The sequence below is a fragment of the Bos grunniens genome, chromosome 1 (genome assembly GCF_055505025.1).
Source record: "Bos grunniens cultivar Pamir isolate PY7600 chromosome 1, Bosgru_T2T1.0, whole genome shotgun sequence".
Lineage (NCBI taxonomy): Eukaryota > Metazoa > Chordata > Mammalia > Artiodactyla > Bovidae > Bos > Bos grunniens.
In genome coordinates, this window is record NC_141165.1 from 65,698,616 (window position 1) to 65,725,280 (window position 26,665).

The 26,665-nt window shown below is 34.4% G+C and overlaps 1 protein-coding gene across 10 annotated transcripts in view; it reads left to right on the forward strand.

The window, feature by feature from the left end:
* NAALADL2 (N-acetylated alpha-linked acidic dipeptidase like 2) overlaps nucleotides 1-26,665 on the forward strand; it is a 1,274,580-nt gene that overhangs the window by 832,634 nt on the left and 415,281 nt on the right. For all 10 annotated transcript variants that reach the window (XM_086394834.1, XM_086394828.1, XM_086394854.1 and 7 more), the window contains 3 exons: nucleotides 4,893-4,985; nucleotides 8,544-8,749; nucleotides 12,927-13,046. In XM_086394834.1, coding sequence (XP_086250960.1) covers nucleotides 4,893-4,985; nucleotides 8,544-8,749; nucleotides 12,927-13,046 — 419 coding nt within the window. The remainder of the gene's footprint in view (nucleotides 1-4,892; nucleotides 4,986-8,543; nucleotides 8,750-12,926; nucleotides 13,047-26,665) is intronic.

Genomic DNA, 26,665 nt, shown 5'->3' on the forward strand with positions numbered 1-26,665 from the left:
AAAGTACTGGAGTTTCAGCTTCAGCATCATTCCTTCCAAAGAAATCCCAGGGCTGATCTCCTTCAGAATGGACTGGTTGGATCTCCTTGCAGTCCAAGGGACTCTCAAGAGTCTTCTCCAACACCACAGTTCAAAAGCATCAATTCTTTGGCACTCAGCTTTCTTCACAGTCCAACTCTCACATCCATACATGACCACTGGAAACACTATGGCCCTGTTAAAATGAGTTATATTAGCATTGATAATAACAAATCCATGTATAAATAAGAACTCAATATTAATATTAATGAAGTTGCTTCATTAATGTTTCATGGAAAAACAAAAAACGATCCAGTGAGAATTAGTGTATGAGTGAGTGAGTGAGAGTGTGTGTATATGTGTGTTTGTGTGTGTCTTTCAGTCATATCCTTCTCTTTGCAACCCGATGGACTGTAGCCTCCAGGCTCCTCTGTTCATAGAATTCTCCAGGCAGGAATACTGGGATGGGTTGCCTCTACCTTCTCCAAGGGATCTTCCAGACCCAGGGATCAAACCCAGGTCTCCTGCCTTGCAGGCAGATTCTTTGGTCTGAGCCACAGGGAAGAATTAGTATGTTTGTGTGTCAATGGTATTATAAATTGTAAGGCACTATATCATAAGGCAATATTTCAAATAGTTTGCAGTAAATTTGTACATACAGGTTTTCTTACTGCTGAACTTGAAAAAAGTTAATATTGAATCTTAGAAAACCAGAGATGATTCTTCAGCTGTATCTAACTCAAAAATAAAAATATTAAAAACAACAACTATAAGGTCATGACTCCCTCATCTAAAGTTCATTTATCTGAACTGTTTGGAACAAAACTAGAACAGGGAATTAAATGTTAAAAACAAACATATGATTCCAGCTCTATCATGTTTTGGAAAAGGCAAAACTGTAGAGACATTTAAAAGATCAGTGGTTGCCAGGAGCTTAAGAGGAAGGGAGAGAGTAAAAAATAAACAGGTACAGCACAGAAAATTTTTAGGGCAATGAAATTATTCTATGTGATATTATAATGGTGCATACCTGTCATTCTGTTTATGTCAAAACCCATAGAATGCATAGTACAACAAGTAAAACAATGTGATTTATGAAATTTATGGACTTATTAATATTGTCTTATTACTGGTAACAGGTATTGATCAAGCTAATGGAAGATGTTCCTGGTATATTACAGTTCATAGGGTCACAAAGAGCTGGATTCAACTGAGCATGCATGCATGCAAGATGCCAAATAGAGGCAGGGGAGAAAGGGTGTTTGGGAATCCTGTATTTTCTGCTCTGTTCATCTATGTTTTTGAAACTGCTCTATAAAAACAAAGTATACTGAATTTTAAAAAGTAAACAAAAACATGTAGCTCCTTAGTTAGAACCACAATGCTCAGTTCTAAGTAGATTTTCTTTTTTCATATATAAGGCACTCAGGTATTCGCTTCAAGTCTCTTTACTCTTGTTTTAGTTATAATTTTTTTAGTGTAGTGATTTTCTATTTGAGCTGTTACTTTGGCATGTTCAAAGTAGCTCAATGGTAAAGAAATGCAGGAGACACAGGTTGGATCCCTAGATTGGGAAGATCCCCTGGAGGAAGAAATGGCAACCCGCTCCAGTATTTTGGGCTTCCCTGGTGGCTCATATAAAGAATCTGAGATAAAGAATCTCAGAGTATCTCAGATAAAGAATCTTCCTGCAGTGTGGGAGACACAGGTTTTATTCCTGGGTCAGGAAGATCCCCTGGAGAAGGGAATGGCAGCCCACTCCAGTATTCTTGCCTGGACAATTCCATGCAGAGAGGAGCCTGGTGGGCTACTGTCCATGGGATCACAAAGAGTTGGACACAACTGAGTGTTCATACTACAAAGAAAGAAGCAACTTGTTTGCCATAATAGTTTCATCTGGCAGGAAGAAGTTCAATTTCAACTTCTTGTCAGCAAAGTGTGTGTGTCTTGCATTTTTTTTTTTTTAAACTTAGTTGCATCTGATTGTTTTACAACCCCATGCACTGTAGCCCTCTGGCTCCACTGTCCACAAGATTTTCCAGACAAGAATGCTGGAGTGGAGGGCTCCCCTGGTGGCTCAGCGGTAAAGAATCTGACTGCCAGTGCAGGAGACACAGGTTCAATACGTGGTCGGGGAAGATCCCACATGTTGTAGAGCAACTAAGCCTGTGCACCACAACTGCTGAGCCTGGGCTCTGGAGCCAAGGATCTGAAACTACTGAAGCCTGAGCACCCTGGTGCCTATGCTTAGCAACAGCAGAGGCCATTGCAATGAGAAGTGCACCACAACTAGAACATAGCCCCTACTTGCTGCAACTAGAGAAAAGTCCATGCACCAATGAAGACCCAGTATAGCCAATAAATAAAATTATATGCATAAAAAAAAAAAAAAAGAACACTGGAATGGGTTGCCATTCCCTCCTCCAGAAGATCTTCCATATCCAAGATCAAACCGATACTTCCTGCATTGGCAAGCAGATCCTTTACCACTCACTGAGCCATGAGGGAAGCCCCTAGTTTGCATTAGCTGCTTTCTAATTGTCACCCCCTCCCCAACAGTTTTACTTGGCTGCCCTAGAATGTCTCCTAGGGAAACTACCTTTCTACCAGTTTCTTCCTCCCCACCGCCCCAGTCCTCAGACAGCCCAGTTCACTTCAGTTCAGTTACTCAGTTGTGTCTGACTCTGTGACCGCATGAATCACAAAACGCCAGGCCTCCCTGTCCATCACCAATTCCTGGAGTTCACTCAAACTCATGTCCATCGAGTTGGTGATGACATCCAGCCATGTCATCCTCTGTCGTCCCCTTCTCCTCCTGCCCCCAATCCCTCCCAACATCAGGGTCTTTTCCAATGAGTCAACTCTTCGCATGAGGTGGCCAGAGTATTGGAGTTTCAGCTTTAGCATCAGTCCTTCCAATGAACACTCAGGACTGATCTCCTTTAGGATGGACCAGTTAGATCTCCTTGCAGTCCAAGGGACTCTCAAGAGTCTTCTCCAACACCACAGTTCAAAAGCATCAATTCTTCAGTGCTCAGCTTTCTTCACAGTCCAACTCTCACATCCATACATGATCACTGGAAAAACCATAGCCTTGACTAGATGAACCTTTGTTGGCAAAGTAATGTCTCTGCTTTTTAATATGCTATTTAGGTTGGTCATAACTTTCCTTCCAAGGAGTGTCTTTTAATTTCTTGGCAGCAATCACCATCTGCAGTGATTTTGGAGCCCCTCCCCCCAAAATAAAGTCTGACACTGTTTCCACTGTTTCCCCATCTATTTCTCATGAAGTGATAGGACCAGATGCAGTGATCTTCGTTTTCTGAATGTTGAGCTTTAAGCCAACTTTTTTACTCTCCTTCACTTTCATCAAGAGGCTTTTTAGTTCCTCCTCACTTTCTGCCGTAAGGGTGGTGTCATCTGCATATCTGAGGTTATTGATATTTCTCCCAGCAGTCTTGATTTTAGCTTGTGCTTCTTCCAGCCCAGCGTTTCTCATGATGTACTCTGCATAGAAGTTAAATAAACAGGGTGACAATATACAGCCTTGACGTATTCCTTTTCCTATTTGCAACCAGTCTGTTGTTCCATGTCCAGTTCTAACTGTTGCTTCCTGACCTGCATATAGGTTTCTCAAGAGGCAGGTCAGGTGGTCTGGTATTCCCATCTCTTTCAGAATTTTCCACAGTTTATTGTGGTCCACACAGTCAAAGGCTTTGGCATAGTCAATAAAGCAGAAATAGATGTTTTTCTGGAACTCTCTTGCTTTTTCCATGATCCAGCGGATGTTGGCAATTTGGTCTCTGGTTCCTCTGCCTTTTCTAAAACCAGCTTGAACATCTGGAAATTCATGGTTCACATATTGCTGAAGCCTGGCTTGGAGAATTTTGAGCATTACTTTACTAGCGTGTGAGATGAGTGCAATTGTGCGGTAGTTCCAGGATCCATCAAATACAGAATTAACACTTGTGATCTTCAAAGACCTTCAGAGATCCCTTCAGGGCTGTGACTGAAGTCCTTTCTGATTGGTGTCTTTGCTTCTTTGCTGTCGATTTTTTTTACTATCTAGCATGAATAGAAAAACTCAATGAGGCAGAGCAGTTGGCAGAGATTTAGAAGAGAGGTGAGAGACATAGAAACATAAGCACAAAACTCCAATATTTGAAAATATATGTAGCTTTAAAAATCTTTATTCTTTTAATTTGTGTAATGCTTTCCAGTTTTCAAAGTGACAATGTAGTAATGAATCAAAGAGAAAAGGTAAAATTATCTCCACATGTGATTTTGTTTTGAAGCTAGGCAAGTATTTAAAATTGTTTGGAAATATTTTTATCTGATTATTGTTATTATTTTTTTTAAATAGAACTGCCCACATATCCTTGAGATCCTGTTCTGTGTGTTTTCCCTTTTAACCCCATTGTTATTTTTAATATGAAGTTTAAAATTGCCCTTTTGGGAGGGAGGTGGGAAGGAGGGTCACGTTGGAAAACACATGTACACCCATGGCTGAATTATGTGAATGTATGGCAAAAAAACCCACCACAATATTGTAAAGTAATTAGCCTCCAATTAAAATAAATTTTAAAAAATAAAAATTTAAAAAATAGCCCTTTTATGGCTCTACAGTTCTATGAAGCTAGAAATTGCATCTTAGTCATCATTGAATAATAAGCACCTAAAATTGTCTACACAAACTTTCCAATGCATATTTGCCAAAAAGTGTGACATTTGTTACCTAGAAAAGTTAAATTGTTTGGAATAATTTGATGATATATTATAAATGAGTTTGGATGCTTTAATAAAAATTAAAACAGCAGAATTAAGAAAATCAAGTATATTTTATTTTTGTTTTTGATTTTTTTTTTTTTTTGCAGAGGAAAGAATTGTGAACATGAAAATTCAAACAGTCACAAAATTTGAAACAGTTACTAATGTTGTTGGATATTTAAAGGGTGTGACCTTTCCAGGTAAGTAGACCCAAGTATTTATAATCTATATCTTATATAGTGTGTTAGTTGCTCAGTCGCGTCCAACTCTTTGGAACTCCATGGGCTGTAGCCCTTCAGGCTCCTCTGTCCGTGAAATTCTTCAGGCAAGAGTCCTGGAGTGGGTTACTATTTCTTTCTCCACAGGATTTTCCTGACCCAGGGGTTGAACTGGGGTCTCCTGCATTGCCAAGTGAATTCTTTTCTGTCTGAGCTCCCAGGAATCCCATCTTACATATCACAAATGCTCTATAACAATGTCATAGTTAAATGTCCTGCTTTAGAGGTAATTAGGTTCATGCTACTTTAAGGGGTGGGTGATATGTAAAAGCAAGAAACAGGTCTTTATTCTATTTCATACCAAATCTCTTCAAAGATAAATCATACTAAAGAGTATAAGAGGGGAAACAAAACAGAAAACACAGAGTTTAGATTTGTTAAACTGGCATGTACCTTTGAGTGAAAGCTATAGAAGTCATTGTTTTTCTTTTATTCACTATTACACCATTGAAGATTTTGATTTTTTAAAGACCATATTTTAAAAAAATAAAATATTTTAGTTTTAAATTTTTTTTTAATAAAAATTTTGGTTTCAAATATTTCAGTGTTAGTCTGTGTCCCATCCCGATTCTTGGTTCACCGATAATTCTGCCTAATGTCTGTGTGGCTTTAGGTTTTGAAGATGCTTATGAAAAAGTTCACCTGGCTAAATTTTAAATAGTTTTATACCTTGTTATGGGATCTTATGGAAACTTCAGATGATGCTGTATAGGCTAAAGAAGTGAAAATAACTCACAAATACATTAATTATCTAATTAACGTCAACACTTCTGAATACATTGTGAGACTGAAGGACATCACTGTGTGTGGTGCTTGTTATACACAATATAGAATGCAAGTCTTTTAGTATATTTGTGCCACCTCTATTTATTTGGTAGGGATATTTACTCAAGTTCTTTTTGGAGAATTATCCGTCTCCATTATTTTAGTCAAATTGACCCCATAATTGCTAAGTCAGGGAATTTTGAGATCAAGTTTAACATCCCTGCCAAGTTTCCTGCCAGCCAACTCTAAAAATTCATGGGCATCTTCTGTTTGATATCAATACAATATTGATATTGTATTCAATATTGATACAGTATCAATGTTGAACAACCTCTGATTATGATATCTTTAAATGCAAGATATAAATGATTTTGGAGATTACTGCTGTCGCATTTCAACCATTTTAGTAAATTTCCATCATAATAATCTCTAATTGAAGTATTAGAAATATTTATCATCATTGCTACATTTCTTAGTTATTTTTGAAGAAAATATTGTACTGAATTATACTAGATTTAGGATAGAAAAGCTTTCCTTATTGACACTCAATGTAGAAAAAAAACACCAACTGTTTAAACTCAGTTTAATAGTATTCCTTAATGTATAATATGTTTCTCATGTTTATTTGCACTTTACACAAAAATATTGATCATTCACATGCTTTCTTTATTTAATGACTCTGAAAATTAGAAATGGCATCAATTAGTATTTAGTTTTCTAGATATGGTTTATCTAGAATGAGGGCTTCCCTGGCGGCTCAGATGGTAGAGAATCTGCATGCAGTACAGGAGACCTGGATTCTCTTCCTGGGTTGGGAAGATCCCCTGGAAAAGAGAATGGCAACCCACTCCAGTATTCTGGCCGGATGATTCCATAGACAGAGTTGCCTGGTGGGATACAGTCGATGGGGTTGTAAATAGTCAGACACAACTGAGCAAATAACACTTACTCACCACTTACCTAGAACACAGACAATTCCAAACAGAATTTTTACACATATCTGAGTAAATCAATTCAATATTGCCGGCAAACTGTATGTGTGTGTGTTAGTCATTCAGCAGTGTCCAACTCTTTGAGAACTATTGGACTGTAGCCCGCCAGGCTCCTCTGTCCATAGCGTTTTCCAGTCAAGAACACTGGAGTAAGTTGCCGTTCCCTTCTCCAAGGCATCTTCCTGACCCAAGGATTGAACCCAGGTCTCCTGCATTACAGGCAGGAGATTCTTTACCGTCTGAGCAGTCATACTATATATACCATTAATTAAATGTTAATACACTGTTGATGGATTAAATTCATTGTTGGTTCCAATATCAGTGAGGAAAACTAAAATTGCTTCACTCAGTAATGTTTCCTGTAAAGGAGCTTTTTGATGCCATGAAGCCAAGAGGTGATTTACTCATTTCACACATGTGTAGTACTTACTGTGTATCAGGAGCTATTGAAAGTGCTTTACTTACTTAAAACTCCAAACAACTGAATGGAAATAGAGACACAGTTGTAGAGAATAAACATGGATACCAAGAGGATATATCTATATCTATATATAATAGATAATGAGAATTTACTGTATAGCACAGGATCTTTATTCTGTGTTCTCTGATGGCCTAACTGGGATGGAAATATAAGAAAGGGAATATAGGTATAGATATAATTGGTTCACTTTCTTGTATTCCAGAAACTAACACAACGTTGTAAAGCAACTATATTCCAATAAAATTTCTAAAAATAAATAAAATTAAAAAGAAAAAGATGATGTATGCACTATTTTATACCCATTTTATGGTTGAAGACGTTGCCATGAGCACCTGAACAAGCTTGGCAAGGTCATACAACTAGTAAGTCAAATACCCCGGATTCCATCCCAAGCAGGAAGTCCTTAAACTCTGCACACTTAACCATCATGCTATGGAACATCTGCTCAGAAAATGACACGTAATGAAGAAAAACATTTTTACACAAATTATAGGGCTACTTGCTGAAGTAAATTTAGATGTGTGCCAACAACATTCACAGGCAACAAAATCAGAGGAAACTCTGGAGATGCATTTGTACTACCTTATTACTGACAATAGTCAGTTAAATATGTTGTTCAGAACCCATCCATGTGTCATGGAGACCTTTCTAGTAATGTATGATTCTATGAAATAAAATATGTGAAAAAAGAGTAGTTGGATGACTTTTTACGATGATTTTTTTCCATCAAGGAAAGGAGAGGGGTTAAAACTATAAGTTAGAAATGAAAACTGGTTCCCTAAAAACTTCATTTATTGCAAAATTCCTACATGTGTACCAAATTTTTAACATTTACAGTGACTGAATAATTGTTCCATCAAATGTAAGAATAGTTCATTAATATTTACTGAGCATATACACATTGTTTATAGGGCACTTTCCACTACGATTCTGGAAAAATGTTAGATAAGGTTTTCATTGTGGCATATTTGTATACTTCATTAATTAATATGCATATTTCAGAGGACAGTAATATGGATCTAAGCTTTGGATTCATAATTGAGCTCAGCAGCTGCCTCTGCTTTGATATACACAGATGTGTGAATCAAGACAGTGGGTGAAAAATGTTAACATAGTCCTAATTATTAGAATAATTTTGCATAATTGTTGCTTGGTTGTGCAATAGGATTATGTAAATGTCATTAAATTTATTGTTAAGGTTTATATTATGTTTCAGTGGCTCTTGTTTCCTTCCATTTCCAGACCGTTATGTCATAGTTGGCAGCCATCATCATACCGCTCACAGTTATAATAGACAAGAATGGGCCAGCAGCACTGCCGTCATCACAGCTTTTATCCGGGCCTTGATGTTAAGAGTTAAGAGAGGGTGGAGACCAGACCGTACTATTGTTTTCTGCTCATGGGGAGGAACAGCTTTTGGAAATATTGGCTCATATGAATGGGGAGAGGTAAATGTACAGTAATTATTGTGCCTTGCTCTCATAATTGCACTGTCATGCTCTCTATCTCTCGCTTTCTCTTACTCTCTGGACTAGAGTAGACAAGGTAAAACTGATGAAGCCGTTCACAGGAATGTGCATCTCAACCAGAGTGTTCTGTATGCTCACTTGCTGCTTCTAAGTCACTTCAGTCGTGTCCGACTCTGTGTGACCCCATAGACGGCAGCCTACCAGGCTCCCCTGTCCCCGGGATTCTCCAGGCAAGAACACTGGAGTGGGTTGCCATTTCCTTCTCCAATGCATGAAACTGAAAAGTCAAAGTGAAGTCACTCAGTCGTGTCCGACTCTTAGCAACTGCAGCCTACCAGGCTCCTCCATCCATGGGATTTTCCAGGCAAGAGTACTGGAGTGGGGTGCCATTGCCTTCTCCCTCACTTGCTGTGATCACCTCTAAGAATGCTAAGGAGTTAGATTTAGACCACAGTGAATTGTGTGTGGTCTGCAACTATCTTATTCTTGTTGCTACCAGACCTACAGACTCTAATATACCTGCACTGGGGTTTACCTGGTTATTATGTCAATCCTTAGATTGACAGGAACTGGATAAGAAGTGATCAAGTGATACATACCATTACCTTTTTTTTATAAACCTTCTAGCAATTTTCTGAAATTAGGAAACAATCTTATGTGTTAAATGTGTATTAACTTGGCATTATATCTTACCTAAACAATATAGAGATTGCACTGAAAAAAGCAATTTCTTTTTTTCTGCCATGTTTTTGCCCTCCCATCAGTCCTTCCTCCTATTTTTACACCCCATCTCCCTGCTCCTCCTTTTCTACTTGCATCTCTACCTATCTACTTACCCGCCTACTTGCCTAACTACTTTAGCTAGCCTTTGTTTTGGAGAAGGAAATGGCAACCCACTCCAGTATTCTTGCCTGGAGAATCCCATGGACAGAGAGGCCTGGCAGGCTATAGTCCATAGGGTCGCAAGTCAGACACAATTTAGCGACTAAACCACCACCCAGCCATTGTTCAAAGGAAATCTTGTATGCAATGGATTATAGTTAGAATACAACTGGAATAAATTTTTAAATGCGTCTGATGTGTCTGTGTCTCACAAATACACTATGTTTTTAATGGGATATGACAACTTTGGATTGATTCCACATTTATAGCAATAAACATCATAAAACTCTTAGATTTTCTATTTACTCTTATGATTTTATAAAAAGAATTTTAACAGAAATAAGAATTTTAAAAAACCTACATAAGTTTAACTAGGAAAAATAAAAACATTTGATATTCTAGTTTGTTTACTATGTCAGCTTTAGAGGGAAAAATACCAAATATATAATGAGAAATTCTTGTTTCGTTTTTCATTTAATCACTCAAAAATGCACAAAATGGCTATGGGCTATCAAAAAACAATCAAAAAAGTATACAAATGAAGCTAGAAAACCTCTTTTTTAATTTTAGAGAAAGATGTTTCAAAACAAGAAAAATTTTACAGTTGTAAAGTTTATCAAGATTCATACATTGGAAATCAAAATACTTTTCTGTATTTAAATTAGTGTATGAATTTTTTTCCATTACTCAAGAAAACTAATTCAAATAAAGAAATTCCATTGCTGACAGAATCTTTTAAAGCTGAAAAATTTTTAGTAAGATGTAAAATGTATTAACTAAAGCAATCTCTCAAACTTCTATTCTAAATTCCTTACTTTACAATTGAAAAAAATAATTTGGGGAGTACATATGTGATATGGGCTGATTTTAATAATTCAGAAATTTTTTATCACAAAGAAAACAATGTTTTAGTTTTCTTGTAGCAATAAGGCACATTTTAAGAAAATATCTTTAAGATTCTTTCAAAAAATTTATTCCAGTATTTCATACAGCCTTTTCCATAATAATTTTCAGTCAATTCATTTTAATTCTAACTTAGCACACATATTTATAAGTTGTGTTCTCAAAGTAGGCTTATGCAACAATAGTAGTTCCTAACTTAAATTCCTAAATATCACTAACTCTTCTGCATGGGGAAGTATATTGCAAATAGTCCTGGAATTTATTTGAGCATCATGCATGGTAACCATAAATTAATTCACTATTGTGACCTTTTATGTATGTGAGCAATTATATTTTCACCTTAAGTAAATATTTTTTGTAGTTAATAAAATATTTTATTTATTGACTCTGTTGTACCTTTTGGTCATTTTATACTTTCTCAAACAATAGATACTAAAAATACAACTGTTATACTGTAAGAGTCCATAGGAAAAAAATGTTTCTTATAGAAAATGCTCTTCCTATTCAAAAAGGTTAGAGACCTCTGTCTTAAAGTATTTATATGTATATGCATATTTGACAACTAATTATACACCCAATCACTTTCTGGCTTTTTCCATGACTAGATGAGCAAAAATATATAATAAAGAAAATAGTGAATACTGTGTAATTTAATTATTAGCTCATAAAATGTACTATTGTAAACTACTGTATCTTAGATTATTTCGGTATAGTTCATGGAGTATTTTTGTAACAATCAGGTTGAGGAGGAATTTAGAAACTTAGTTTTCCTGTTCTGTCTACTCTTATCAAACCTACTTTTTGTGAAAATGGAAGACTTTTTTCTTTTAGATGAAACCAATTTGTGCACTAAGTATATTCCCTAATGAAGATAAGTGAGGAAAGAACTTGTTGACAGGTCATGATGCCCTTTCTAATTTTGTTTTGCTCAGGATGCCCTTGAAATGCAGAGTTATAATTAAAATATTAGGCTATACTTGTTAGATGGAATTTATAGTGATAGAGTTATTAGATATTTGACTCAATACTGATTTTGATCCTTGAAGAGAATTATGACATCCTACTAAATAGGTTCTTTAAAAAAATGTACCATCTCTCCTGTGAAGAATCTTCATCTCAGGCTATAATGGAAATACTATAGATTTTGTAATCAAAGAAATCAGAGTTCAAATCTTCTGTACAATAGAACATGTGATCTTAGGCAAGAATAATTTCTCCAAGGCTTGATTCCTCCTAAAAATGTACTAATGTCTATGTTATGAGGTTCTCATGAGAATTAAATGGACTGACTTATAGACATTGTCAGTGTGGTAGTATGTTAATAGAAGCTTTTTTTTTTATAGCTCTTGTGTAATAATGAACATTTTTAATAACAACATTATGTATAAAGCAGAGTACTTAAGCTTAAAGTTCATCATTTCTATTCAAAATATTTATTTTAAAATGAATTGTCTTTTCACCTCTTTTACAGAAGTATAACTGAATTTTCAACATAAACTAAGAATAATATTGATGTGCTGGATATATAAGCCTTTACAGACTTTCATCTGATAGTGTTGGAAGAAGAAAAAAATATTTTTAAGGCATGAAGTAATACAATTTTTAGGGTGTTCCTATAGAACTGACACCATGATAATTACCCATTAAATATTTGTGTAGGAAAAGGAAAATAACAGAAGGGCTTCTTAGAAGTAACTTATCAATAGGATCAGTGGTCTTCAGTTTTTGGAATTTGTGTTTAGCAGAGAAGTGAAATAACTAATCTATTGAATCATTTTATGCTAGTTTATGGGTGAAATGCATCAGGTTTTATTTCAGGTAATCTGTGCAGGGCCATAATTGTATTATGCCCTATTTTGTTCAGAATAAAGAGCCACTTTATGCAAACACTGAAGTGATTTATCCATGTCTGTTCTCTAATTCAAAGTCTATAAAATGCTGTCATACAGCAAATATTCCATCCTGTATTCTGAAGTTGAATCTCATACTATATAAACCATATAAGGATATTTTTCTCTTAAAATTTTACATTTTTGAGGGACATGAACATGCTTTAAAATATTGTATATTGTATGGGTATACAATAAGGAGTATACTTATTTAAAATGCATTTTAAATATTGTATTTAAATATTTAAATACTACCCTTGCTACCGTTATTTAAAATACATTTATGACCCTTGATTACTCTATTAAATAGTAAGAGATTGCTTTAAATACAAAATATAAAGTATGCACGGTAATGATTTTAAGTAGGACATGTTTATTTTTCAACATGTAACTGATAAAGTAGAATCTGTCACTTTTACTTATCTTAAAGATATATATATACATATATATATATATTTTTTTTTTTTTTTTTTTAATTTCAGGATTTCAGGAAGGTTCTGCAGAGAAATGTTGTGGCTTACATTAGTCTCCACAGTCCTGTAAGGGGTAACTCAAGTCTCCACTCTGTTGCTTCACCATCTCTTCAACAACTGGTAGCTGAGGTAAGATGAATCACTTTCATAAAATGATTTTGTAAAACTGCCTTTTTCTCCGTAATCTGGCATTTCTTAATATTTTTATTTTTTTAAAATATACATGAGACTATCCATAAGTGTTTTAAGGAATGATTTATTCCTGACTTTTTATTGTTGTCTCTTCAACCAACGTCCTATGTTCTGAAATTCTTTATTTACTACACTTCTATGGTTATAGTTGTAGGTGTGAATTATACGTCTATAGAGAATGTGTGTAAAAATGTAAATTTATTTCTTAAAAATTGAATTTAGTGCTTAATTCCCAATTCTGCCAATTTTGGCATGTTGTGATAAAATTGGTTACTTGGGGATTTCTTCTTCAGTTATGTTTTGAGTAAATGTGGGTCCTCTTCTATCTTTTCAATCATGGGGCAAGCCTCCTCATAGCAGGACCCATGTCTTTTTCCTAGAATATAATGAGAACTTGATTCAAGATACTTGGAAAGTATTATTTGAAAAAAAATTATGGAAAAAGAAAGCGTGTTTTTTCCTAAAAGTACCTTGAAAAAAATTCATGCCGTTTATGATAATGCCTTTCTATAGTTATCTATTTTTTTTTTTTATTTAGTTACTCCTCATCTGTTTCAAATAAATTTTTGGAACATATTTCCTCTTTTATGGGTAGAGTTCACACTTTTATTTCTGTATTCTTTCTATGACTTTCACCCAGATGACATATGTTATGTCTAGAAATGAAAGCAATCATGCCACTACTCTTGGGTGGTTTCCTCCCAATTCCAAGGGCTAATGATATATATTAGAAAATGACCTTTTAGATGCCCACAGAGTTTGCAGTATCACAGACACTGAATTAGAAAAAGAGAGCGAGAATGAACAGTGCTTTGAATTAGCCAGAATTCTTGTTTGAAATGTAATGCAAACTAACATTATATAACTTTCATAAAGTATTTTCTAGTTTAATAGGTTTCATTGACATTTCCATATGTAGTGTAATAATGAAGACATTATGAAAGATGAAATAGATAAATCTGTATGTTTAAGATCAGCTAAACCTCAATGTGTGTGTCCTAAATCATATCCAGATCTGTAAGTGAGTCCCTCCTGCTCTTTTACTCCTTTGAATTCTCTGACTTTCTTAAATGCCTGGGAAAAAAGACTCAAGAGGAGAATCAGTTGTAGATGTCTCTCTTAGGAAGTTAAGATATTCCTGAGTAAGTAGGTTAACAGGAAGAAGACATTATGAACTCAAATATCCAGTTAGTTTAAAAATGATGTTGTTTCCTTCTCTTGTATTATAATTTTCCTATTTAAGAATCTTGAAAGATATGTAATTACTGACATTAATATACAAAAATAAACTGTTAAGGACTTTATAGTGCTTAGAACTATCTACCTATACTAATGTTAACTCTAAAAAAATGTCTGCAAATATAATACTATTTCAAATGTCTTTGTACATGTCATAATAGAGGGCTTTAAAATAGTTTACAATCTAACCTAAAATCTGAGTATATGGCATAGTTTCCAATAATGACAGATGTATGTTCTTATTTGTTAGTAGAGGAAACATTTTGTTCCATATTTGAAAATAATTATATTAATACTAACCTAAGAATGAACTGGAATCTGTAATGAAAGAAAATTTCTTTCAGTTGAGATTGTGTGTGTCTCTGTGTGTGTTTTATAGAACAATTTGGAAGGGTAGTATTACAAGTTCAAACAAACCATGGCATAATCTAAAATAGTGGGGTTTACTTACCTATAGATATTTATGTTATTAATATAGAACAAACATATGATAATTCAAGGTATATTTGTATACAAAATTTTAATGTTACATTTTTCTTTAAGATATATAAGTGCCTTTAAAAATATAAAAGTCAAGAGAACCAAAGGAAAGAAACATCAATAATGTGTATGATTTAGTTAATATAACACTAGTGGCATGTAAAAGAAATATTTAAAATGTTCCTTTCAAAGAAAGAACTTAATTATAACATCAGGACATAATGTAACTTCACTTACAAAGACAAAAATATTTTATCAGTCTTTAGTATCTTTAAATTTCATCAGTTTATTTAAATCCTTACCATATACAAATGTCATGTCCCATATAATCCAGTATAACTGCACCTCCCCTCCGCCCCACAATTAAGCAAACAGAACACATTCAGAATGATTCAACATGGAACAATATTTTCTATAAAGAAAGTATGCTGACTAAATTGAAGATGACAAAAGATTGTATAGAATTAAGTACTCTGGTATAGTAAGTACAAATTCTAGAAGACCTTGCTAAGTTCATGTGGTGGACATCATGGAATTTTTAAATAATTAATGTACAGCACTGCATTTATTTAAAAAATAGACACAATATAGGCTATTTTATTTAATTAGAACCTTGATGAATACCAAAATTATGAAAAGGTTTTCTTAAATCAAACACCTTAAACAGCTTAAATCTCGTTAATAATGTGTTATTCCAATCAAGAAAGATGGTAGACTTCTCTATACGTGATCCATCAGACAGTTTAGTAAGGATTTTTGCTTGTTTTTATTTAAGACTTACTACGTAAAATGAGGTATAATTTACCCTTATAATATTCTCCCTTCTTGTGTGTACACCTTGATGCTTCTTGACAAATATATATATTTATTTAAGCACCACCACAGTCAAGCTATACAGTATTCCTATCACTCACAAAAGTCCCATCAAATCACGTTGCATTCAGTCTCCTCCCTTCATCTCCAGTTCCTGGTAAACACTGATGTGATTTCTGCCCTTGGAATTTTGTCTTTCAAACTGCCATAAAAAATGGAATCGTTCAGTGTGCAGCCATTTGTGTGTTGTGTCTTTTCCATAGCGTAATGATTTTTAAGATCTACCCGCGTTGTTACATGTGCCAGTGGTTCTAGAGCATCTTGCTAGACCTCTAAGAAAACAGTGAGTCATGACTAGGATGAGTGCAGTGCCTTTGGACTCTGGTTTGATATTCTAAGTTTGGTTTCAGAAAATAAACTTTTTCCCTGGGGTTAGCCCAATAAAGTTGAACTAAATCATCCTAAGTAAAAGGAATGATTCCATCCTAAGTGATGGAATCTTTCAAAGATTCAGAAATGTTTAATTAATCTTAATTCACTGCAGTGTTTAAAGGTTTTTCCTGGGATTATTGAAAACTTGATTTTAAAAAAATTGCCCAAAGAACAATGAAAAAATTGAAAGCTACCAAAGTTGGGTAATTAGAACATGAGAGTTCATTGTACTGCTCTGCTGTCTCTTCTTTTGGGTTTATTTAGAAATTTTCATTATAACTTGAAAAAATAATCTCAAAGTACTTAATTTTTCTAAGCTATAATGCTGATAACTAACAAATTATTTTGTTTTCTGAAAGTAGCAATAATCTGCCAATGACTTACACATCAAGTGGTAATAAGGAGCAATAACCAAGGCTTTTCTATGGTCAACTTTTTCTGGAACTTTTGTAACTATTTTAAATATCTGTTCTTTTGTGTAATAAATATTTTTATAAAATAAAAATTATTAGTTCACTTAAAATTAGCTTATAAGTGTGAGAATTTAAAAACTACAAAATAGATATTAATATTTCTTTAAATTTCCCATTTAAAAATGAATATATATATATTTTAAAATGATGAATTACCCATCTTTTGTGAAAATATCAATTTCATATTAATATTTTACTTAATATTGACATTTTATTCTGAAAAATATAGGGAAATAATTTTAAAATATTTTCCTGTAATAGTAATGCTAAAGTGTGCATTATAGACATCACAAAAGTATGTTAGTCATATGAAACAAAGGATTTTTGATAAAAATCTAGTAAAATAGTCACAAATTAACTTAGTTAAAAAAAAAATCTGATCTGCATGGTACCTTAAAGGATTCAGATGTGAATCTCCTAACTTTGACTCTGTGGTTGGTGGTCATTTGGATTTATATGATTGTTTCCAGTTTTTAGCTATAATGAGTTAGCTATTATTATTCTCATGGGTTGGTAGAATGTGTACACTCCTTTTTTTGAATATTTATACAGAAGTGGAATTTCTAAGTCACTAGGTTGCCTTGTGTTTAACTTTAGTTGACACTGCCCAAGAGGTTTTCTCAGAGAAGACAATGGCACCCCACTCCAGTACTCTTGCCTGGACAATCCCATGGATGGAGGAGCCTGGTAGGCTGCAGTCCATGGGGTCGCTAAGAGTCGGACACGACTGAGCGACTTCACTTTCGCTTTTCACCTTCATGCATTGGAGAAGGAAATGGCAACCCACTCCAGTGTTCTTGCCTGGAGAATCCTAGGGACAGGGGAGCCTGGTGGGTCCTCTGGGTCGCACAGAGTCGGACACGACTGAAGCAACTTAGCAGTAGCAGTAGCAGCAGCAGCAGCAGCAGCAGCAGCAGCAAGAGGACTTATACCAATGACACCTTATACCAATGACACTTATACCTTTTCTAAAGGACTTATACCAATGACACCTCCACCAACATGAACGTTTGAATGGTGCAGTTGCTCCATGTCATCTCCAACATTTGGTTCTATCATTCTCATGAATGTATGGTGGTATATTTGGAGGTTTTAATTTTAATTTCTCTGATGATTACTAACATTGAACACTTTCTCACATACTCTTTTTCTTATCAATTTGTCCGTTCTTCCTATATTCTTGATACAAGTCTTTTGTTGGTTATATATTGTGAATTATTCTCCCAGTCAGGGCTTCCTTCATAGCTCAGTCGGTAAAGCATCTGTCTGCAATACAGGAGACCTGGGTTCAATTCCTGGGTCAGGAAGATCCCCTGGAGAAGGAAATGGCAAGCCACTCCAGTATTCTTGCTTGGAGAATCCCATGGATAGAGGAGCCTGGCGGGCTACAGTCCATTGGGTCACAAGAGTTGGACACTACTTAGTGACTAAACCACGACCACCATTCTCCCAGTCTGTGGTGTGACTTTTCACTCTCTTATTAATCACTTTATTAATTTTTTATCAGTTTCTCTTTGTAAATATTTTATATAGCATTTATTGTTCCTGTATCTTATTGTGTAAAACTGGTGAATTTAGTTTAAATCTAGTATTGATGCTTAAGGAACATTCGAGAACTTTATAACCCACTATGTTATCAACAAACATTGAGTCTTTGTTACATACATTTTTTCATTCTTCTGGCAACTATAGAATGTTATGGGGAGATGAGTGAAGTCCCTATACCCAGGTCCCCTGAATAAATAGGGAATAAAAGATCCTTTGTAAACATACATTTTCTTAGAAAAAAGCTCTTTCTTGAAAAAAAAAAATCAACTGACCCCTTAAATATTTAGTAAAGGATGTAAGGTCATTGACTTTTTATTAATGATAAGCAGTTTGCCTTCATGCAAAATAGGTTATAAAATTGAAGATAAGATTTCTTACCAAATAGTAGTTTTAAATATTAGGATGCAACACAAGCATATGCTCACTCTCCATACATATTGCTATTTCACCTTTGGTTTTTGAAATAATCTTTCATAGATCACAGAAAGTATTGATTTTGCCTTTAGAAAAGCAGAATTTGATCATCCATGCCTTAGTGTTCTGTGACTCTCAAGTAAATAGCGTTGAAACTTCTAAGAAGTTATTTTGAGGAAGGCTGAAGCATCCATACATATGAAAGTAGTCAATCTAGATATGTTCTGCTTAAATGTTGCTTTTGAAGTATGTGCCAGAAGCTTGCAAACCTAATGAAAACTAAACAATTGCATCAATATTGTAACTGTCCACAGAATAGACAGTGATTTTTTAAAAAGCCTGGAAAAGTAGCAAAGATTTGTTTATAGGATATGTTTTTTAATGTCTTTTTTTATATACTAAAAACTGTGCACCAGAAAATATAGTACATATATTTAATTTCAACTAAATTCACTAAGAGGATTGAGCCCAGAATCAAACTACAGTATGATTTCATTGTGGATACCCCCAGTCTGTTTCAGAGTTCTATAATGTGATAAATGTTCATAGAGAACCAAACTGCATACAACTGTTTCAGTTGTGTAGGGCACATCATAAGTAGATGAAGTGCCTCTCTTGCCCAGGAGTTTATGATTTTACCATGTAAGACATGTATGACTAACTAAAATATAGGGGTGATTGTCGTATGTGTATACTGGAGTACACAGGAAAGAAATCATTGATTTAATTCAAAATTATGCATTAAACAACAATGGTTTGCACAAAGTTTGAATGTACTCAGTATCTGTCTTTTCAGACTTCTGTATTTTGATCATGGAAACAAACTCTTTTATTGAACTACCAGTGTTTCTTTTCAGATCACACAAACTGATGTTCTTTCCTATTTCTACCATCAAATCAAGTGTAATGTTGTTATGCGTCTGCTCTTTTCGTCTTGTGTTGAGAGGCACTGGACTGCCACAGTTGTGTCTGCCACGGTACTTGTGTGGTTGTTACTGACTGCTGCAGTGCTGGTTTGCCTTCTGCCTGACCATGCCCCTATTCTATAGAATATAAAAACAATGCACAAGAGATATGTTAGCTGCAGAAGCTTATTGGTTCCATTCTTAAGAGGAGCCTGATTTTCAGTAACAGAGTTACTGATGAACAGTTTTTATCTTGCTTATGAGCATATACATGCTAGAATTAAAAATAAAATAAAACCCTAGTTTGCTAGGGCAGTCATAACAGAATACCATAGATTGGGTACCTTAAAAAACAAATTTATTTTCTCACAGTTCTGCAAGCTGGAAGTCCAAGATAAGCTACAGGTAGCATAGATTCTCTTCAAGCCTAATTGCTTGATTTGCAGCCAGTCACCTACTCACTGTGTCCTCAAATGGCCTTTTCATCACAATGTGACCATTCCTGGTATCTCTCTCTCTTTTTATAAAAACAATTGTCCTATTGAATTAGGGCATCCACCTTATGATCTCGTTTACCTTAATTAACTTCTTGGGCTCAGATGTGGGAAACCTGGGTTTAATCCCTGGGTTAGGAAGATCCCCTCGAGAAGGGCATGGCTACCCACTCCAGTATTCTTGCCTGGAAAATTCCCCAGACAGAGGAGCCTGGAAGGCTACTGTCTGTGGGTTCGCAAAGAGCTGGACATGACTGAGCGACTAATATTTTCACTTTCAATTACCTTCTTGAAGGCCTTGTCTCCAGTTACAGTCACACTGGAGATTAGATTTCAACCTCAGTTTGGATATGACATAATTTAGTCCTTATTACTGACCAAAACACACAGTGGTTGAGTACAGAAGATAGGGTGGTAGAATTGGAATAGCTGTTTTCTTCTCTCTGTTGTTGATAACTGTGATGGACAGTACTGAAACAAAACTTAATTTCTCTTCTTCTTTCTTTAAAATATGAGTAAAATTGACTCTTAAACATTCTTGTACTGACTTGTCTTTTATGACACATGGTATAATTTTTGTTTTTATCTTTTATTTTTTAAGGAGAGATTCTTTGCACTCTCTGTTCACTATGAATTCCAGCTCTTTTTAGTGGATTCTACTTAATTTATCTTCCTTTCTGCAGTTTCGGCTACAAGTAGTCAACTTAAGTGACCATAAAGACCAATAAACTGATTTAAAACTCTTTCTTCTACTAATTTACCACTTCAATAAAGTCTCACATTTAAAATTGTGATTCTATTGGCAGGTTTATCTATCTCCTAGGTTTACAAGGTTTACTTTGTGTTAACACCAAGCAATTCCTCCAGTTTATTACTGTTTTACAAGGTTTTCTGTTCAGGATACGCTGACAATTTGTAAATCCCTTTTTATTTAAATCTAGATATCAAGAGAAGTCTTACTGAGATTCTGGCTAAAACCCTGAATTTCAGAAGGCAGTTGATTTAAATATGTGAACCATATAGCCAAAGACCAGTGCAAACAAATTGAGGTATTAAGAAATTTAGATTGAACATATTTATACAATCAGAATGAACATCACATTTTTAAAATGGCTAGAGCTGACTTACTTATTGTCTGTGACTTTTTGGACACTAGACTTCTCTACAGGACTCAAAGAAAAGGCCATTTTACTGAGGAGCTCTGCTTAGTCTAACAAGTTAGTGGCTCAGACGGTAAAACATCTGTCTGCAATGCAGGAGACCTGGGTTCGATTCCTGGGTTGGGAAGATCCCCTGGAGAAGGAAATGGTAGCCCACTCCAGTATTCTTGCCTGGAAAATCCCATGGACTGCGGAGCCTGGTTGGCTACTGTCCATGGGGTCGCAAAGAGTCAGACACGACTTCACTTTCACTTTCACTTTATGCTCTGTCATTTAGTTGTATCTGACTCTTAGCAACCCCATGGACTGTAGACTGCCAGGCTCCTCTGTCCATGGGGATTCTTCAGGCAAGAATATTGGAGTGGGTTGCCATGTCCTCTTCCAGGGGATCTTCCCAACCCAGGGACTGAACCCAGATCTCCCGCATTGCGGGCAGATTACTGAGGAGAGGTATTAGTAAATCATCATTGTTGACAAGTTACATAAAATTGTTTCACTTACACGGCATCTTTAATGCATAGCTATACATGTTAGTATTAAAAAAAATAAACTTTACTCTGCTGAGTATTTTTTTCCCATCTGATATTTAATCTGTTTTAAAGACCTACCACTTATGCCATCAGTTAATAATCTGTATAGCAACCACAATAATAATGCTTTGCCATTCTGACACATGACATTTTATGTAGAATATTTATGAATAATGAAAGTAGTTTAAACAAACATGGGTTTATTGTATTTTTTTTAATCACCTTTCAAATATAAGTACTGGGGTAATTGTATAATCTATTGGCACATACTTACCTTTGATAAGTTGAGTAAGTTATGGCTCTTTTGATTTGTTATTTCTCTTCCTCTTTAATTACATGTCATTCAGATATGCAGCATTATAATTCAACATTTGTATGTACTACATAGTGATCACCACTGCAATTGCAGTTGTCATCTTTTCCCATACAGTTGACCTCCTCACTCATTTCACCCACCTGCCAACCTCCTTCCCCTCTGGTAACCACTAATCTGATCTCTGTATCTATGAGTTTCTTTTTATTTTATTTTTTCACTTGTTTTATTCTTTTAGATTCAACATATGAATGAAATCATATGGTATTTATGTTTCTCTGTCTGACTTATTTCACTTAGTGTAATACCTTCAAATTTCATCCATGTTGTCACAAATGTCATGACTTTTTTGTGGTTGAGTGATATTCCATTGTGTATGTATGTTACCAAGTCCAAATTCATACTGCCTGCTGCATGACTGGCCAATAGATTGAGAGATAAGTTGTTGGGGCAAGGTATACAAATTTTATTTGAAAAGTCAGTGGACTGAGAAGATGGTGAACTAGTGTCCCAAGGAACCAACTTTCTCAAGTTATAATTTAGATTTATTTATGCTAAAAAGGAAGGGAATATTCAAATGCAAACTCTTTTGTTCTTGCAGCTCTGTAGGTGGGTCTGATCACAATGTTCCTATAAGCTTTCAATAATATAATTGTTATTTTCTATTCTGGATATTTTGTATCTCTATAAGAATGGAAAAGAGTTATACTTTTAAAGGTCAGAGCATTGAGAATGGGCCATGATGTGTTATTTCAGGCTATAGGCAACATTCTTTTACAAAGATGCAGAGCAAGCATGACTAAACACAAGCAACAGAGTACAAGGGTTAGAGCTAAAGGAATTGATCTGTTATGAAGTCAGGTTTGTCCTTCTTTATTATATATACATCACATCTTCTTTATGCATTCATCCATCAGTGGAGTCTAAGTTATTTACATATCTTCACTTGTTGTTTCTCTTTTTCAAGTGGCATGTTAAGCAATTTTGTATTCTATTGACAAAATATTGTTGATATGTTTGGACAGTGTTTTGTGTAGTTCTTTAACAAAGTAATTTGTTTCTGTACATTAAATACAAATTATCTGAAAGAGAAATCTAAAAAGTAATGCCATTTAGGATAGCATTGAAAACAGTAAAGTACTTAGGAATAAATTTAACCAAAGAGGGGAAAGACCTGTACACTGAAAACTATAAGAGCTTGATGAAAAAAGGTAGAAGAATACACAACTAAATATAAAGATATTCGATGTTCTTGAATTGGAAGAATTAGTATTGTTAAAATGCCCATACTACCTAAAATGATTCACAGAGTTAATGAAATCTCTATCAAAAATCAAGTAGCATTTTTCCTAGGGGAAAAAAACAAAACAAAAACTACTGTACATTTGTATGAAATGACAAAAGGTATCACACTGCCTAATTTCAAGCCAGACTATAAAGCTATAATAATCAAAATGGTGTGGTACTTGCATAGAAACAGGCCCATAAGCTAGTAGAACAGAATAGAGTCCAGATGTAAACCAATTTATTCATGGTAACCTAACTTTTGATAAGGGTGCCAAGAACGTGTAATGAAGAAAGAACAGTCTCTTCAATAAATGATGTTGGGAAAATTGGATATTCAAATGCAAAAACATGAAGTTGGACCCCTATCTTACACTTCTCATAAAAATTAACTCAAGACAGATCAAAGACTTAAATGTAAGACCTGAAACCATGAAAATCCTGAAAGAAAACATAGGTAAAAATATTCTTGACATTAATCTTAGCAATCATTTCTTGGATAAGATATAAAAATCATAGGCAACAGCAACTAATATCAAGTAAATGCAAACTGAAACCACAATATCTCCTCACACTTGTTAGGACAGCTATTATAAAAAAAAAAAAAAAAAAAAGATAGTGGGCAACAAATATTGGTGAGAATGTGGGAAAAAAAGAAACTCTTATATGCTAGTGATGGAAGTAAAATTATATAACCATAATGGAAAATAGTAACTACCTCAAAAATTAAAAATTGAACTACCATGTGATCTAGCAATCCCATTCCTGGATATTCAATAAATGAAATCAGTATCTCTGAGAGAAACCTGCACTCTTGCATTTATAAACTTTATTTACAGTAGCCAAGATATGAAGGCAACTTCAATGTCCATCATCGGGTGAATGGATTTAAAAAATGTACATATTGTAATTTATTAAAAAATGTGCTGTATCAATACATAAAATAGGATATGATTCAGCCATAAAAGAAGAAAGAAATCCTGTCATTTGCAACAATAAGATCAATCTGGAGGGCATTTTGCTAAGTGAATAAGCCAGAAAAAGAAAGACAAATATTCTTTGGTATCACTTACATGAGAAATCTTGAGAGAGAGAGAATTCATAAAAACAGAAGAATAAAATGGTGTCTGTTAGGATCTAAGAGAGAAGGAAGTGAGTTTGTGTCAGTCAAAGCCAAAAATTTTTCAAATAAATTCTGAGGATCTAATATACAGGATGGTTCTTATAGTAATACAGTATTGTGTGCTTAAAATTTTTTAAAGTATTTAGGCATTCTCATCACACACATCAAAGTTATCTATATTAACTATGTAAGATGATAGATGTGTTAATTATCTTAATCTTGGAAATCATTTTACAATGTGTATATACACATCACATCCTCAATTTGTACATTTTAAAAATACATAATTTAAAAATTTGAAAGAAAAAAATCTAAAATGAAAAACTAAATAAGCTCTTGGTAAAATAACAAATGTTTTGACTGAAAAAATGGTTCTTTGAAACAAAGAAACTGATATAATAATAATGTTAAATAAATGCTTAAACAAGTAGTGTGTAAATGAACTTTGTTTTGAACTAATATTTTCCAGTGTGTGTTGTTTTATTTTTAAGCCTTTTTCCTAAAGGTGTCTTGTGAAAATGGCCACAGGTGCTGCTTTAAGCATAATTTATATGCACCTAAAAGTTGGAATTTTTACAGAAACTTACATAAGGGTTCAATCTCTTCACTTTGAAAATGAATGTCTTCAAATGGCAAGATCTACAATTTGCATACCCTTTTTCAAAAAAGCATGTCTATATACAGTGCTGATAAGACTTGAAGGCACTGATTATTCCTTCCCTTTGATCTGTAATTTCACCTGCAAATTCATAGCCTTAAGTAGCTTACAATTTGACACTAATCTCTCCACAGTTACTACTGTTAACTATATTTTCAGTTGCAAAGTTATAATTTTAAGATGAGGGTGGTAAAAGAAATTGAACAGCAGAAGAAATTAATCTATTTTAACTCTGAAACAACAATCTTCCTGAGGCAATTTTCTGTATATCTCCAAGGAATAAAGAAATCGTTTCCGTTCAGCCTAAGGTAGAATTCTCAGGTAGGATGAATTATCTTAAAGTTCTCAAACACTGCAGATGTTGTGAAGGAGGATCAAACATTTCTATGGGAGGTGGTTCCAGCCAATCTTAATTTTCATAGTAATTCACTTCTTGTGAATTCATCCTTTGTGTTTACTTATTTGTTTGGCATCATAACGTATAAGAAAACCTGCAGTTGGTTCCTTAGGCTCTGCTTGTTTCTAGGTGGTTAGCTTTCATATTTATTCTTTTACTTATCTACATTGTGCCTTTAGAAATTCTGGCTCTTAATCTCTAAGCCATGTATAATAACAGTTGGTGAATATGAAACCCTGATAATTTTAAGGCCAGTGCTAATGTTTACAACTATTTTCTAAGTGGTGTAGGTAAATAAACATGGTGGAATGCTGCAGACATTCATCTGTGATAACCATCTCACCCTGAAGCAGTGCTGAGCCCTATATCTGCGGCAGTCAATGGTAACTGCAAAAAGAGTTAAAGATGGCAGGACCCTAGATTTAAAATTGAAATAGACATGAATCTAGAGAGGATAATAAAGAAAAGTAATTTAAAATCACAGCATCAAAACTGGTACCCCTTTCCACAGCACCTTTTTTTTTTTTTTCCAAGTAAAGTAATAGAGAATTATTTCACTTGAAAATCTCAGAGATAGAATGAAGGATATTGATTTATAAATTATGTTCTACATGAAGTTCAGTCATCTTTGAAATGACATTTTTCTAGCTGTATATAAAGTATCATTCAAAAAATTAAGCAAATTTCAATAACATTTGGTAGGTAATTATAGGTTAATAAAGTAATAAGGTATTGTATAAAGAAAGTGTATGCTCTAGCTTGGTAAAGATCCACAAGGTGATTGACATTTTCATTCTATCCTAGAAAAAGGAATTTAATGAAAGAACTCTGTATTAATTATAAGAGACTCCCTGAAAACTAATGTAGCTCCTTTAATTACTGTATTGTGTTCTTTGTGGGGGGCTTCCCTGGTAGCACAGTGGTAAAGAATCTAACTGCCAGTGCTGAAGATGGGGAGTTTGATCCCTGGGTCAGAAAAATCCCCTGGGAAAGGAAATGGCAACCCACTCTAGTATTCTTGCCTAGAAAATCCCATGGACAGAGGAGCCTAGCAGGCTACAGTTCATAGGGTCACAAAAGAGTCAGACGTGACTTAACAACTGAAGAAAAAAAAAAAATGTTCTTTGTAGATAAATAATTTTGCAGGGGCAAAAATAAAAGTGCAATCAGTCATCTATAACTTGTCTATCTGGAGAAAACCACTAAGAATATTTTTCTTTGTATAACACATGTAGATAACAATATAATGACAAAAAAAGAAAAATATATAATGCATGTAGATATATTGTTACC